Raw genomic sequence first — 17609 nt, forward strand, 5'->3', positions numbered from 1 at the left:
TATTCCTTGAAGTTTCGTCTTTTTCACTGCTTACCACTTCTAGATGGGAAGGTTAATATTCGGTAGGACAGAAAAGTAATTCCTTGCAAGTGCGCGTCAAACATAACACCTAAAATATAAGAAGTGGCCATTGCTGTGACCACTAGGACAGAAGTAAAACAGGATTTACATCATGGCTGTAAATGAAATGTTCCTGATTGTCACCAAAAATGTAGGTCAGGGAAGGGAATCACAAGGAACTATGGCAACAAAAGGGCAGGACTACGAGCAAGAATTCCAACATGCTCTCCCTCCCAGCAGCCAGGAACTCTTCCTGGTCTATTCTACGTTACCACTCAAATCCCCTAGATAAAGCCAACTCTCTTGTGACAGATGCTTGTTTAATAATGACATTTTACCAGTAGTACATTTAGGTCTCTACTGTATCTATAAACAAACTTTTTATAAATACACCTCTACCTCGATATAACGCGAGGCGATATAACACGAATTCGGATATAACGTGATAAAGCAGTGCTCCGGGAAGGCAGGGCTGCAAGTTTAATATAATGCGGTTTCACTTATAACGCGGTAAGATTTTTTGGCTCCCGAGGACAGCGTTGTATCGAGGTAGAGGTGTAGTATAAAACTAGTAACCTTCTTGTTTATGGTTAATATTTTGAGAATTAAACAAACATGCATCTCTCCATCAAAGTCAGTTTTGATCCATTCAACTTTTAAATGGTGATTTTAGAATAAGATACATGCTCAAATTGCAGCAAGGGTGGTTTAGGTTGGACATTAGGAAAAACTTCCTAATTATCAGGGCAGTCAAGCACAGGAATAAATTGCCTAGGAAGGCAGAATCTCCATCACTGGAGATTTTTAAGAGAAGGTTAGACAAACACCTGTAAGAGATAGTCTAGATAATACTTAGTCCTGTCATGAATGCAGGGGACTAGAGTAGAAGACCTCTCAAGGTCTCATCTAGTTCTATGATTCTATAATACTCCTGCTCTCATGAATATTATAGAAGAAATTTAGAATTACCTAGACAATCCATATTTTCCCATCAAAGAACAAATGGTATCAGTTTATGCTTAAGAAAGCATTTGCATATGTCATGAAGTTGAGAAACTGCTCTCCGACATGGAAGGGGCTAAAGAGAGCCTTTGGGTCCAGTCAGCCCTGACTCATCATACCTGCAGCCAATGCCTGGCCTGGAGGGGGAGGAAAAAGAGAAACTGACTCAGTTCAGGGCTGACTGTCAAAGAGGCAGGAGCTAGCTGCCTCCCTACCAGAGGGAAAGGATCACTAGCCTGCCAGTGAAGGCAGTCACCAGGAAATAAGTACCATCTCCCTGGCTAAAGGAGATTGTGGAGGAGACTTAGGAGCAACTGGCTTAAGAGATAACTTGGTAACTGTAGCACAGAGATCTTGTTGGGTTCCAACCCTGCCAAACTTAGGCTGCCCTACCCAGAATGAACCTGGGACCGCAGCAGGATACCACCCAAGGTGCACAAGGGGGCACTGCAAGAGACAAGCCATCCCAGCAACTTGGATTATAGGGGTTATGCCCCAAACTGAAGGGACAACAGTAGGAAGGAGCACAGGACAGTGGATGTAGACTCCCCGCAGGATATCCATAATTCAGGGGTTGATTCATACAGGCCACGGACTAAGACCAGCTGGAGTGGAAGGGACCAGGTTCTACTACCCCAAAGACTCAGGCACCTCGAACAGAGAAGCAAGGGACCGGAAGTCACGCATTCCAACCAATAGGCCACCTGGCCCTCCCTGGACCCTGGTAGAATACAGTACCTATATAAAATCGCTAATGTATTTTTCAATTAAATGTACTAATATATACATGTTTAAAATTAAGGTCCAAAAATTTTTAATCACCACAGCATGTTTTAAACATGGATAACAGAATTTTTCCCATGTTACCTATAAACATTTTGACAAAAGACCTGCTAACTTTCAGTAACAAACAAGTTTCTGGTTTATTTGACAGAGACTGAAATGTATCTTGAGTGTATATCCAAAATTGTGACAACTTTTTAAACGATCTTTAACTCATATCTCATTATCTGCTGTTCTATTATATACGAATATTTGTCAACATACAGTACTATCAATACAGTGCCAAACAATATATCCTTCCTTACTGCCTTTTATACAGCATATCCTAAAGCACTTCGCAATCCCTAAAAACAACCCAAAAGATAACTCCCTATTGAACTAGATAAAGCACACAAAATGAATGTTTCGCTAAACAAATGAACGTACTGCTTCATAACAATTAACTACTCCCTTCAATCTTTGCCCGATATAATGCTATTTTGATCAATATCTGCAGTTATCAAGATCCAGATAGCTACTACAGAACAAAAATGTTTAAACTTAGATGTACTTTTTGTCACTGAAAACTAGTAACTAGATGATTCTAGGTTTCCATATTTAGACATATACAACACTGGTAACTACTTTTCAAGAAACTTTCAAATAAATGTATATAATTCTGTTTTTGTGAACATTTTCTAGTCCTATTTATAGCACTGCTACTGTTGTACTACCATTACACTTACACTCTCCAGCTCTTCCTCTTATCCCATTCCAATCCATTCACTAATCAGTACTTTATTTTCCTTCTTTTGCACTCAGCTTCATACCTTCTTACACGAGACTGCTTATATCTGGGGCTTCCTTTCTGTCTCTATCCCATTATAACTTCTCCCTTTTCTCCCTACAAGTGCCTCCTCAAAACAGACTTCTTCAAGGAAGGTTTATAAGCACTCTTCTTTTATTATAATAATAATAAATGAAACTCTCAAGACCTGTGCATAGTCACCTAAACTGCAAGTTCTTATTGCTGACACTCCACTAGCCCTATTCCACACACTGTTTTACCACCTAGTCTAATCCCCCCCACCCATTTTAGGGCTTTAATTTATAATCTGATTTGCATGAGCAGACAATTGTACTCATGCATAGTCTCTATAATTTTAAAGGGATTTCATGCAGGCTCAAGGATCCAATCACACTGATCAGATTGCAGAAGTGAGGCCTTGAATTGTAAACTCTTCTAAGCAGGAACTATACCATTATTCGTCTGTAAAGAGAAGAAGGATGATCTTCTGGTTAAGGAATTGGACTGGGACTCAAGAGATCTTGATTCTGTTCCCAATTTTGTCACCAACTCTCCTGAGTGACTCTGGGCAAGTAAGAATTTCTATTGCTTCAATCTCTCAACTGAGAAAAACACTTCCATTTCTTATAGGGGTACACTAATGTATCTGAGGTGCTCAGATACAATAGAGATGAGGGCACAGAAAAAACAGTAAATGAACTATAAACACTTACAGCATAATACTGTGTAAAATAATAACAAAAACAAAAATTATTAGATCTAGTACAGACTTGTCTAAAATAATGAGTCCATTTAATTCATTACAGTACAAAGAAACATTTGACTTCTTGACAACTATGGCATAAACTTTAATTAGTGGGATGGTGACTGGAACATTTCTAAAGAGAAACAAATATTCATGTTTCTTTTGTAATATGGAATATTTCAGTTTATAAGCACTTTTGCCTTCTCACCAAACTGACGCAGATAGCCACTTCGACACAGACTGAATTGAACAGGAAAGCCTCTGCAAGTGTACAGTACTTTCATCTATCTCTGCCAGTTCCACAGAGGGGAATATAAAGTATAGTACACAGTGCAGCATTCTATAATACAAAGATTTTCTGTACTTAATATAGTTGTGTAAAGGTTCAAAACAACAAAATTTTCCTTTATTACCTTTAAGCATCGTCCTTCCAGTTGACCCTCCAAAGATGTTTAGAAGACCATTTCTTGCTCCCAGTGATGTAGTTGCTTCTAGTAGAGCACCAGTGATAAAGTTAGAGAGTGACGTCCTTTGTAAAGTGGCACGGTATTCAGAGCAAGCACTTTCTACACAGGGTTTTACAAAAGAGACATTTTTGCATCCGCAATCTGCATTTAGTGTTGGAAGTTCTCTCAGAGGATGGAGAGAATATTCAAAAGTATCTTCTGCCACGTCTTCCTCCTTCAGTGCATTGTAGATCTGTGAAGAACATAAAAGCATGAAGTGTTAGTTCAATTACTGACGACAATAAATTGAACCTCTCGAAAAAACATCAGCATGCAAAAGTTCAGTGGGCTCAAAGAGCAAACACTCTACTAGCTAGAACTTTGTATTTATGTATTAAACTGGAAAATTCTAAGAATCCAAATCTGATTTGCAAAGATTTTGAGTGTGGATCTTAAACTAGCTATTTAAATAAGGCTGTTTCCTAATAGGATGCTTAAAAACGTCTACTTTAGAGTGTCTCAATCCAAAGAGGCATTACTGTTCATCATATTATTAAAATATGCAATGAAGAGAAACTTAGCCAACATTTAAATTAATAATTATTAACATTATTATAAGACTAGACTTTTTTTGAGTAATGAATAATGTCCTATTGATTTCAATGGCAGTAAAAACAGTTTCATTAAGAGGGTTTTTTTGGTTTAAGAATTTTTTTTAATCCATAAGAACAATCTTTCAAGATGTTCTGGTGTCATGCTCATTACCTACATCCAGCATATGCCTAGATTCTCTTCCTAATATTGGTTTAGTTCTCTTTTTTCAATACTCATGCTCAGACACTAAGTTAATTCTATGGCTTAGCAACCAAGTAATTTTTGTTTACTGTAAAAGAGCCTAAAGATCAAAGCAAAAAGCTTCCAGAAATCTCTCTCATGTAATATACAAGAAAACACTTGATTTTTCACATTCTTATATGGCTAAATTGTCGATTAATGTTAATAATCTTTTTTAAAGGTTTACTTTTTTAAATTAAATAATGTGAATTAGCAAACCAAAAATTAATGTAGCAAAAGGTCATCTAAATAGTTACCAGTATGGATACTGAGATAGCTTACAAAGGCCTGTTCCGAAAATAGACAGCAGTGCAAGCAATTTACACCTTTGGAGTTAAATCATTATTCTCACTTCACTCAATAGATCTACTCTACCTGAAATAATTACTTCTGAATTTAACATTTAAGTAGTTTTAAAATCGACAAGTTAATCTTACTAATGCTGTAGATTAAGGAAGGAATTTTATTAGGTGAGAGACTGACTGTATTTGCTTTGATTTTTAAAATTATTTTATTAACTTTTGGGTTTCCCTTCTCTTCACCCTCACAGCAAAGTTCACTGCTACAGTATTTCCAGAGATGGTGACATGAAAGCAAAGAGAACACATTATAAAGAAAGGGGAAATCTAGATGAGGAGCAGGAGAAGATAGGCTACTCAGGATGAACTGTGAGGGAAAGTATCAACAAAATGTACAAACACAAACGTTTGTCTATAAATATGGCATCCAAGGTTGTACTAATGTTACTAGAATATTTTTTATAAATGCAATGGATTTTGCCTCACACACTATGTATGACAACAAGACAAATTCTGCTGCATTCTGAAATCAGAACGGAAGTGCATCTGAAGGGAGATTTTCAAAGTTACAGATGGTAGTTATGCACTTAACTTTAATGAAAATCCATGGGAGGGGTAAGCACTTATTTGTCATTGTACCATGAACAAATCTTCCTCCTACAAAAGACTCGATCTCCATAATACTCTTAGCCCTAATTGAACAGATGAGAGAGTCCTGAGCCCAGACCACCTTGTAAAGGTGCATAGTACTGTGATATCTAGACTCAGACCATTAGTTCAGCCCTTCAATAACTTTGTACTGTGATTCCATCAGATCTTGCTAGCTAATCAGTATAAGGCTGGTTCATTGCTTAGATACGAGATTACCAAAAAACCCTAAGTGGTAGAGAGTGGTGCTAGCGATTCAGGCACTTTTCTTTAACCAATGCCCTAGAGATACCATCTTCCGGATAAGATGCAAAACTCTGACACTTTGTTCCGTTAAAGATCCCTTTTATATTCGATCTGGGAGTGTTAGCCATGGTGTTATGGCCAAAGTCCAACTTATGTATGTATTTCTTTTTACTACAAAATTTCCCATCCAGGGGCAAACGTACAATCTTTATAAAACCAATATAAAATGGGGTCCAAGGTCCCAAAATAAGGACTCTCCCAAACCACCACAGCTCAGACTATAAAGTTGTACCAGCCAATTACTCATTACCCCTCCTGAAACATATAAAACAGATGAGCCTTCTAGCACAACCTGAAGGTTAACAAATCCAGACTCTGGAACACCAACAGAAGCAAATTCCAGTGTCAAGGATCCCTCCCTGAAAACACTCTACATTTAGTCCCATCACAATTAAAAAGAGCAATGTTAGTTCAGTCATGTTGTCCTTGTTCTCCAACACCAGCTTTCATTTTGATCAGACTGGAGACAATCTGGTCAGTTCAAGGACCTCATCCCTGGATCTTCCTCACCAAAGTCTTCTAACTATCTGCAAGTTTTGGTGTAAGGCTATCAGTTCAGGCTTGTCCACTTTGCCTTCCTTATTCACAGCACTTTCTATTTAGGGTTTGGGGTTTTTTTAATTCATTGACTACGTTATTGACAAAATGGCTGCTTCTCTCAGATATACTGGGCTGAATTCTATTTGTTCTTTTAACTTTCATATAATTAATTATAATGATATATAAATATAAAGCTTATGCTCCAATACATCTGTTAGTCTATAAAGTGCCACAGGACTCTTTGTTGCTTTTTACAAATCCAAACTAAGACGGCTACCCCTCTGATATTTGTAATTTTCAAGTGAAAGGTGCTATAGACATGCACAGTAATGTGATGGTAGCACAAACAGTACTACTTGCTTAACAGTTTTTTTCTAGGTTTGCTTTTGGTCAACTGCCCTTCCCCTGCCCCTCGGCAGTGTGTTTTACTCCCAATGCCTCCTCACACATATTTAAAATTAGAATTTAACTTGAAATTACAGAAAAATTCTATCTATAAATGTGTGCATTAGGCTTCAATTTACTTCACTGACAAACCCCACTCCATTTTGCCCTTTCTATATTATATCAGTGGGAGATAAACAGCAACCATTAGTGGTTTACTTTCATTTGTTTTACCATACAGCAATACGAACACAGTTTTACTACAGTACTACTAGACTCGACCTATACTTAAAGGCATGGTTGTAACAGGTTTAAAACTCTAAACATAATTTGAACAGATGCATAAAAATATATTAATTAATGTGGTAATATTTTTGATACCTTCTACCAATTCTGCAGTTTTAATTCAGGCAAAACACTCATTGAAAGCAACTGATGTTTTGTTTGAGCTAGTGTGGAAGAATTTGGCCCCCAATAAATACATTAGTGTTCATTTTGAGCCATAAATTTGGGACTTAAATATAATGCAATGTTTATTAAAATACATATTTTAATCTTAAAATTAGTATTTGTTTATTACCAGTACAACAACTTTGGGGAAGCAATTTCAATTTTATTTAGTCTGTAATATAATAATAGTAAATTATGTAACTGATCATTTAAAATCACATTTAGTAATGCAATTCAATTACTCCTGGACAGAAAACTCTCAGACTTGTTAATACAGAACATAAACCACAAATGATCTCTATGGATTTAATCTTTTCCAAGGTGAGTCACTTTTGAAGCTTTTAATTTTATTAGAAATACAGCATCTGTGACTCATAACCCAATGTTGAGGCAACCTGACTGACCTCTAAGGGCTCTTCCTTTCTAAAATTAGAAAACAATGAATGAGGTCTTTAGGCATTTGATGTCAACAGGATGAATCAAACTTAGCCTATTACTAGATAACAAATATAGATTTCTTAACCCCAGTGAGAATTTGATTGTGGCATTAATGTAATAGTATACTGAAATAAAGGCATGAGACCGTGTCACTTTTCCATAATTAATATTATTTTTCGGCTTGTTTCTTAACTTTTTCTAACATTCTACGTAAAGCATTAAGGTTTTAATTGTGCCACTTTATTTTATTTTTTTAGAATACAACTGTTTTCTGAATTCTACACAAACATAGAATCATAGAAGATTAGGATTAGAAGAGACCTCAGGAGGTCATCTAGTCCCACCCCCTGCTCAAAGCAGGAGGTTGGACTATATAGGCATGAAACTAGTTAGTTAGTTCAAGGAAAGCAAGAATGAACTCTAAGCAAGAACACAGTCCTAATTTTTACCAAGCAAGAAGTGGTGCTCTCAGAGGAGGTACTTCCTCCAGTACACAACTGCAGGGAAAAATGGGGTGATTATATGCCACACATTTCAAAACAGTGTAGCAAGAAATGCTGAACACTGAGCCCTTGGAGACATCTCTCTCTGTCCATGCTGTTCAGGAGAAAAGAGAGTTCCTCCTCCATTGTATTCTACACCATACCACATAGGCCTATACATACTACTTTTTAAAAACTTATGAAAAGAATGTTAAGGTTGCAAAGTCAAGCTCACGAAAGTTAGGAAATGCCAGAATGTTGCCCATGCCACCTCAATCCAGCCTCCTTATATATATGCATGATGATACAGTCTTTAATTACATGATCAAATACTATTTTTTCCATAGGACCTCTGCCTCATTTAGCGCATGGAATGGAGTGTGCTCACTGAATGGTTACTGTAGATATGTAATTATTTCAATCCTCATAATTTGATGTTGGCCCCATGCATTATTTACTGCATATCATCCAAGCCCTGCACAGAAAACAGAACTATTACTTTCATCAAGGGTTTTTCCTATAGTGATCTCATATATCTTAGCTCTTTAAAAACATTAATGAATTTATCTTCAAACATCCCTGTGAGGTGTAGTAGTGGTATTATCCTCATTTTACACCTGGGGAACTGAGACACAGATTGAACCTAAACTTGTTAACACTATCAACAAATTTTGAATACCCAATTTGAGAAACCATGGGTTTTCGGAGTACATAGCATTTTATAGCACTTTATATACTTATTGCACAGCTTTTATTATCCTTAGTTGTCGCTGTAAGTTCTAAGAGCTTCTGGAAAGCACAATCTAGGTGTCTCAAGTTTGAGTATACAGAAAACAAGGAACACACTGTGGGCTAGCTGTGAAAACGTTGGTTTGTGTGTGTGACATTGCACTCCACATGCTTTATGGAAATATGTTTATGAATATGATGTAACTGGAATATGCTTTATGCAAAAGGTCTCTTGTAAGGTATCATTACAAAGCTTACAATCTACTGAGTGTGTTCATCCTATTTGTATGCATATATCATTCTTGTATCTGAAGCTAGAAATACGAAGTATAACTCATTAATGGTGGTTCAGAAGGAAGGGTGGGGACCCAGGGAGACAAAAGTTTCCCACCTTGTGCCAGAGCTATAAAAGGAGGACAAAGGGGACCAGTGATGAGAAAGCCCCTGCTTAATACCTAAGATGTCTACTGGAACTAACAAGGACTGTACCAGAGGAAAGGATTGGGCTCAGACTAGGAAGGAGTCTAGTCTGTGAAAGCAGCTTATTGGAACATCTCTGAGGGTGAGATTTTACCTGTAATCAATTTCTTAATGTATTAGGCTTTGACTTGTGTGTTTTTGCTTTATTTTGCTTGGTGACTTATTTTGTTTTGTCTGTTATTACATAAAACCACTTAAATCGCACTTTTTATACGTAATAAAATCATTTTTGTTAATTAACCCAGAGTAAGTGATTAATACTTGGGGGAGCAAACAGCTGTTCATATCTCTCTATCAGTGTTATAAACAGTGGATAATTTATGAGTTTACCCTATATAAGCTTTATACAGAGTAAAATGGATTTATTTGGGGTTTGGATCCCATTGGGAACTGGGTGTCTGGACGTTGGAGATAGATGACCTGCTGAGGAGTTTTTGGTTAAAGCCTACAGCTTTAGGGGTGTGGACCAGACCTGGATCTGTGTTTCAGCAAACTAGTGTGTCTGCCTCAACAAAGGTAGGGTTCTGGAGTCTCAAACTGGCAGGGAAAACTGGCTCAGAGGTAACTTCAGCACATCAGGTGACTGGGAGGGATCTCTGTGACAGAACCCGTCACAATGTGTTTTGCCCAAAATCACAAAGAAATCCTGTGGCAGAAGCAGGCATAGAATCCAATTTTCAAGGGTGAAATTCAACTGCCTAAACCATGAGACCACCCTTCTTTTCCTGCAGTTCCCTGCCTTACTCACCACATACTTTCTAGTTTCTGTAACAAATGAAGCAGAGATCCTAAAGAGAACTCCTCTTCACTACCCAACGGTGATTTATCCTTAAACCAGGTCCAGCCTGTGCACTGAGTAAGGCAGGGATCCTGCGGAAAAAATAGTGTAATCATGTAATTGAAGACTGCTCATAACTCACACGCACAAGGAGGCCAAATAAAGATTGCATAGGGTACCTTAATTCTGGTGTTTCCTAACTTTTGAGTGTTCGACTTTGCAACCTTGATATTTTTTTAATGTAGTCTTTTTAAAAAATATTATTTCCCAAGTTTTTTAAAAAGTTAAAAATTGAAAAGAAAAAATTCACCATGTTGAACCATACTGGTCCTCTCCCCCTCCACAGGTCATCATCAGGCCTCATATCTCAAGATCCCCAACACAGTCCTCTACCACTTGAGCTAAGAGTAGATGGTAACAGAAGATAAGTTATCTTCTCTGCACACTTGCCACTAGAAAAGGATGGAGAGTCACATTTTGGAAGTGGGTTTCACAGTTATTTTCTAGACAGCCAAGGACTGTTGAGACTCAGGAAAAACGAAGGGTTCTGTAGGAGATTGTGCTCTCTCAGACGCATGTATTTTTTTCCCAGCATGGACAAAACAATATATTTTCCCTAACTTTGTTCTCAGAAATAGCTAAACATTTTTAGCCAAAATATTAAAAGAACAAAATAAATCAACAAGAAACTTGAGGCTCATACCCAGCCTGAAAAATTTCAGGTAAAGCGTTAAGTATGCCAAAGTTATAAGCAACCAAAACTATAATCTTACAATGGAAAGCACCATACAACTGTAACTACAGGTGTCACTAACTGCAATGCCTATAATAATATGCTCAATTCCCAATGGTATAAGTGTTGCACAGGTAATTACTTTGTGAATATACACCACAAGTTCACAGATAGATTTTAAATGTGACCATGTCTAATTTTGTCTATTTTAATTGATGGTTTAAGCAAAAAGTGTTATTAGCATTTACTAATTATGAATTATATAACCTTAACTCTCAGAGCAAACATATCAGTAGATATTGAAACCTCTCCAAAGTATAGGCAGTGTTTCTCAAGACTTGGCTCTGAAGATACAAAATGTTCTTCTCTCAGTAAATCAAGAACCATTCAGGTATAACACATATATACCATTTAAAATAAAGAGAAATTAATAGTAAAAATTCTAGATCCTACACTAGGTCTAGGATTTTGTTATGATTAATTACATTCAGACGGGGACAAAATCAGAAAGGCTGAGGCACGAAATGAGTTACACTTAGCAAGAGACAAACGGTAACAAGAAGAGGGTCTATAAATAAATTAGGAGCAAGAGAAAATGGAAGGAAACTGCAGGTTCACTACATAGCGGTGAAGGAGACCTAATAACAGGTGACGTCAAGAAGCTGATGTATTTAATGCCTATTTTGCTTCTGTCTTCACTAAAAAGGATAATGGTGACAAGATACCTAACACAATTAATACTAGCAGTAAGAGGGAAGGAACTCAAGCCAAAATAGGGGAAGAACAGGTTAAAAATATTCAGATAAGTTAAATGTACTCAAGTTGGCAGGACCTGATGAAATTGACCCTAGGGTACTTGAGAAACTAGCCTGAAGTAATTTTGGAACTGTTAGCATTTATCTTCGAGAACTCACAGAGAACAGGTGTGGTCCCAGAAGACTGCAGAAGGTAAACATAGTGCCAATCTTTAAAAGGTGAATTATATACCAGTCAGCTTAACTTCAATACCTGGAAAGTTACCTGGAACAAATTATTAAACAATCAATTTCTAAGCACCTAGTGCAGTGATTCTCAACCTGTTATCACTGTGGGATGCATATGCAGCTCTCCGTGTGTTATAGCTTCACCGCACAATATATATACTTACTACCTGTATGGGTCAGAGGATGTCACGTGGGCTGCAGCTGCATGCTGACTGGGCTGCAAGTGGCCTGCGGACTAAGAACCACTGACTTAGATGATAATAGGGTTATATTAGCCAGCATGGATTTGTCAAGAAGAAATCGGGTCAAACTAACCTAATTTCCTTCTTTAGGCTAGTAACTATGTCAAAGCATAGGGGAAAACTGTAGACACGATATATCTTGATTTTAGTAAGGCTTTTTACTTAGTAGGTCCCACAACACATTATCACAAGCAAACTAGAGTAATGTGGTCTAGGTGAAACTATTATAAAGTAGGTACATAACTGATTGAAAGAACATATTTAAAAGTAATTAATGGTTTGCTGTCAAACTAGGACATATCTAGCAGGGGTCACACAGTGGTCTGTCTTGCGTCCAGTACTGGTCAGTATTTTCATTAATGACTTGGATAGCTGAGCGGAGAATATGCTTACAAAATTCATAAATGACACAAAGTTGGGTGGGCTTGCAAGCACTTCATAGGTCCAGATTAGAATTTAAAATGGCTTTAATAAATTCAAGAATTGGTCTGAAATTAACGAGATGAAACTCAGTTAGGATGCATGCAAAGTACTTCACTTAGGAAGGAAAAATGAAATGCACAAATACAAAACTGGGAATAACTTGCTAGGCAATAATAATGCTGAAAAGGATCTGGCAGCTATAGTAGATCACAGGTTGAATACAAGTCAAAAATGTGATGCAAAACTGAAAAAAAGGCTAATATAATTCCAGGATGTATTAAAAGGAGAGTTGTATGTAAGACACGCGAGGTAACTGTTCTGCTCTGCTTGGCACTGGTGAGGCCTCAGCTGGAGTACTGTATCCAGTTCTGGGTGTCACACTTTAAGAAACACATGACTGTGACAGGTTGGGTCACAAAGACCCCCTGGGGACTGCCACCTGATGTGCTGAGACTAACTTTGAGCTGATTCCCCTGCCAGCTTGGGACTTCAGTACTCTGTCTTGTTGAGCAAGACACACTAGCCTGCTACAAACATAGACCCAGGTCTGAACCACGTTCCCCACAAGCTTCAGACTTAACTGAAAACAGCTTAAGAAGTACTCCTGTGTCTAGCACCCAGACACCAGATTCCCAATGGGATCCAAACCCCAAATAAATCTGTTTTACTCTGTATAAAGCTTATACAGGGTAAACTCATAAATTGTTTGCCCTTTATAACACTGATAGAGAAATATGCACAGCTGTTTGCTCCCCCAGATATTAATTACTTGCTCTGGGTTAATTAATAAGCAAAAAGTGATTTTATTACATATTAAAAGTAGGATTTAAGTGGTTCCAAGTAATAACAGACAGAAGAAAGTAAATTACCAAGCAAAATAAAACAAAAACACGCAAGTCTAAGCCTAATACAGTAGGGAACTAAATGCAGGTAAATCTCACCCTTAGAGATGTTCCAATAAGCTTCTTTCACAGACTCGACTCCTTTCTAGTCTGGGCCCAGTCCTTATCCCCGTACAGTCCTTGTTCCAGCTCAGGTGGTAGCTAGGGGATTTCTCATGACTGCAGCCCCTTTGTTCTGTTCCTTCCCCTTATATAGCTTTGGCATAAGGTGGGAATCTTTTGTCTCTTTGGGTCCCCAACCCTCCTTATAAATGGAAAAGCACCAGGTTTAAGATGGATTCCAGTACCAGGTGGCACGGTCACCTGTCCTGTGAGACCCCAAGCCTTCATTCTTCCCCACCCGACTCACAGGAAGGCTTGCAAGTAAACAGAGCCATCTACAGTCAGTTGTCCTAGTTGATGGGAGCCATCAAGATTCTAAACCACCATTAATGGCCCACACTTTACATAACTAGAATAGGACATCAGAATTATATTTCATATTCCTAGTTTCAGATACAAGAATGATACATTCATACAAACAGGATGAACACAGTCAGTAGATTATAAGCTTTGTAATGATACCTTACAAGAGACCTTTCGCATGAAGCATATTCCAATTACATTATATTCACGCTCATTAGCATATTTTCATTAAATCATACGAGTGCAATGTCACAATGACACACTGGAGAAAGCCCAGAGGACAGCTACAAAAATTATAAAAGAAAATGTGTCCTATGAAGAAAGGCGAAAAAACCTGGACATTTTCTGTCTTTAGAAAACAAGACTGAAGGGGAACCACATAACAGCCTGCAAATATGTTAAGGTGATTGATTGTTCTCCTTGCCACTGAAGACAGGAAAGAAGTAATAGACATAATCCTGCAGCAAGGGAGATTTAGATTAGATATCATGGGAAAAAATTCTAACTATAAGGATAGTTAAGCACAGGAATAGTTTTCCAAGGGAGGTTGTAGAATCTCCGTCACTGGAGGTTTTAAGAACAGGTTGGACAAACACCTGTCAGGGATAGTCTAGGTGTAGCCGACCTGCTCCAGCACAGGGGGCTGGACTAGATGACCTCTCAAAATCCCTTCCAGCCCTACATTTCTATAATATAATGATTAATGCTGCATACACGTCACACCCGGCAACTTCCTGCATTGCTGGGAATACAACATGTTGTATTTTCAGGGAAGAGTCTTAAGAAAGATCTCAAGACCTAATATTGTTGACTTTTTGCAATCTCTTTTCACATATCCACCACTGACAATTTCAATACAGCTCTCCCATTGCTTTGGAAATAACACTTTGAAAATAAATTATCCGTAGTAACTGAGAAACGTGGAAAAGGGCATTTAGAATGCTTATAACTTTTCAGATCAGATCTAATAGACTTCAGGGTTTGTCAAATTTTAGATTTTAAGAAGAGTCAATTTCCCACTAATTGTTGTATATTGATCCTGCTTAAACTGGAACTATGTCTCATGTTGGTTATTTACAAACATTTAGGAGTACTTCAGGTGTAACTACAGTACGGCACAGCACTTTTATTTATGTATACCACATTTACTGATAAATGACTGTCTCTAGAATACCTTAGGAGCAGGCACAGTTAGTCTTTCTAGCTTGTTCTGAAAAATATTTAGTTAATTAAAATAATTACAATTTCTAAAAACTGCAGTTACCTTCCCAAAATACTTTAAAAATCGGGTTCGGCAATTTATAAAGGCATATTCTGTTGCTTACAGCTGCCAAAGCAAAGAAACCGTTTGTTGACAGAAATAGGCGACAGTGTTTTGTTGGAGAGATATATATAGAATAATGGTGCTAATCCTCATTGTATAAAGTAGACTTCAGGGCACTTGCTGTCTCCAAAGACTCTGCACTTCATATAACATTTTCTAACACTGTCTTCTTTGATGTGCTAAAGCACTGAATATGTAACTTCTGCTTTATGTAGATGAGCTTTTGAAAAAATACAGATTGACACTGTACATAATTATAATCAACCGCAAATAACTGCAATCCAATTCATTTTTACCCGTAAAAGGCTAATTTACCTGTTTTATAAGTGCTCACAAATTTAAAATTTACTGTAGCAAAATTTCTCTTTACCAGACTAGTCTATGCGCACTTAAAACACAAAAATTTAGCGAGAGGCCATCAAAGTATTACTTCAGAACTTGGTAACGCTATCTGCAAAGAATCATGTATTTATTTTGTAACATTTGAACATGTGCGAAGAATTACAGGTGACATCTCATACAAACTTGTGATCTAGTTCTTCACTTTTTTTTTCACCTCAAACAGTGAGCTATACACAGATACCCAAATCTCCTTTATTCCATAGCTTCTGTAGAAGTCCAAACTGTGATAAAACTACCTTGATCAAGAAAGACCTAATTTAAAGGTATGGGCTCTGAATACTATAATGTCTAAAAGGTTCAGGTTACTTAAGGCACAAGTAAATACCTACAATTGCTGGAGGACTGAAAGGAGTTTATATCTCAGCATGCAAACACAAATATGCGTAACTTTACTCATATGAGTAGGTTCATTGGTTTATGCACATGTCTATTTGGAGGACTGAACCATTATAAAATTGTTTATACATTTTATTTATTTAATTGATGTCTATGATTCTCATAGATATGGTTTGTATTGCTTTGTTATTGAGTGTAGATACAGCTCCCTTTTATTTTAGTCAGAGGACTGCCTCCAATAAATGGTGTGCAGATATACCTATCTCATAGAACTGGAAAGGACCTTGAAAGGTCATTGAGTCCAGTCCCCTGCCTTCACTAGCAGGACCAAGTACTGTCCCTGACAGGTATTTTTCCCCCCAGATCCCTAAATGGCCCCCTCAAGGATTGAACTCACAATCCTGGGTTTAGCAGGCCAATGCTCAAACCACTGAGCTATCCCTCCTCCCTACAAAAAGGGCCCTTTAAAGAAAGGAGCACAGAACGGACATGATGGCAGTAAATACCAGAAATATACAGATTACACCCAGCTTTATACCTCCTTAACACTGAATGCATACAGCACCATTCTGCAGTCACACTAGTACCTAAGCAAGACCATCACTCACAAAAAGAACAGCTGACTGAAGGTAATGCCATGGAAGATTGAAAGGATGTTGGTAGGAAAAGGAAAACAGTTTAAACATCAAAATATCATGCTCAGCTGAGGAGGGCATCTGTCCTTGCACTGTCTCGATCAGGGATGGGCAAACTATGGCCCAGGGGCTGTATCCGGCCCTTCAGACATTTTAATCCAGCTCTTGACTTCCTGCTGGGGAGCAGGGTCCGGGGCTTGTCTCACTCCAATGCTCTAGCCAGGGAGTAGGGTCAGGGTCTTGCCCCGCTCTGTGAGTGCCATGGCTCTCGGAAGCAGTGACATGTCCCCGCTCCGGCTCCTACGCATAGAGGCAGCCAGGGGACTCCACACGCTGCTCCCACCCCAAGCACCGCCCCCGCAGCTCCCATTGGCTGGGAACCACAGGAGCTGCAGGGGCAACACCTGCAGATGGGGCAGCGCACAGAGCTGCCTGGCCATGCCTCCATGTAGGAGCCGGAGGGGGAAACATGCAGCTGCTTCCAGACGGTACTTGAGGTAAGCACCGCCCAGAGCCTGCACCCTGACCCCCTCCCATGCCCCAACTCCCTGCCCCAGCCCTGATGCCCCTTCCACCCTCCAAATCCCTTGGTCCCAGCCCAGAGCCCCCTCCTGCACCCCCAACCACCTAGCCCCACCCCAGAGCCCCCTCCCACATCCTGAACTCCTCATTTCCAGCCCTACCCCAGAGCCCTCACCCCCTCCCACATCCCAATCCCCAATTTCATGAGCATTCATGACCCGCCATACAATTTCCATACCCAGGTCTGGCCTTCGGGCCAAAATGTTTGCCCACCCCTGGTCTAGATGCCTTTCACTACTACTGGACATGCAAATAACAACCAAAACCACATTCTTCTATCTAGCTAACTATCAAATTATGGTCCATTCTGACAGATGTGAATTTAGCCAACCAACACCATTCACGATCTTTACCTTGGCTTGACTACTGTAATTGGAAATTAATATGATGGGCTAGAAGAGGCTCCAGCACTTTTAGAATATGGCAGTCTATGCACTAAAGAACAATGTTT

At 38.6% G+C, this 17609-nt stretch overlaps 1 protein-coding gene across 4 annotated transcripts in view; it reads right to left on the reverse strand.

Annotated features, from left to right (window-relative positions):
* Window positions 1-17609, reverse strand: part of PLCE1 (phospholipase C epsilon 1) — a 346810-nt gene that overhangs the window by 165111 nt on the left and 164090 nt on the right. For all 4 annotated transcript variants that reach the window (XM_050959261.1, XM_050959258.1, XM_050959260.1 and 1 more), the window contains exon 3: window positions 3791-4076. In XM_050959261.1, the coding sequence (XP_050815218.1) occupies window positions 3791-4076 (286 nt within the window). The remainder of the gene's footprint in view (window positions 1-3790; window positions 4077-17609) is intronic.

This window comes from Gopherus flavomarginatus, chromosome 6, assembly GCF_025201925.1.
Source record: "Gopherus flavomarginatus isolate rGopFla2 chromosome 6, rGopFla2.mat.asm, whole genome shotgun sequence".
Taxonomy (NCBI): Eukaryota; Metazoa; Chordata; order Testudines; family Testudinidae; genus Gopherus; species Gopherus flavomarginatus.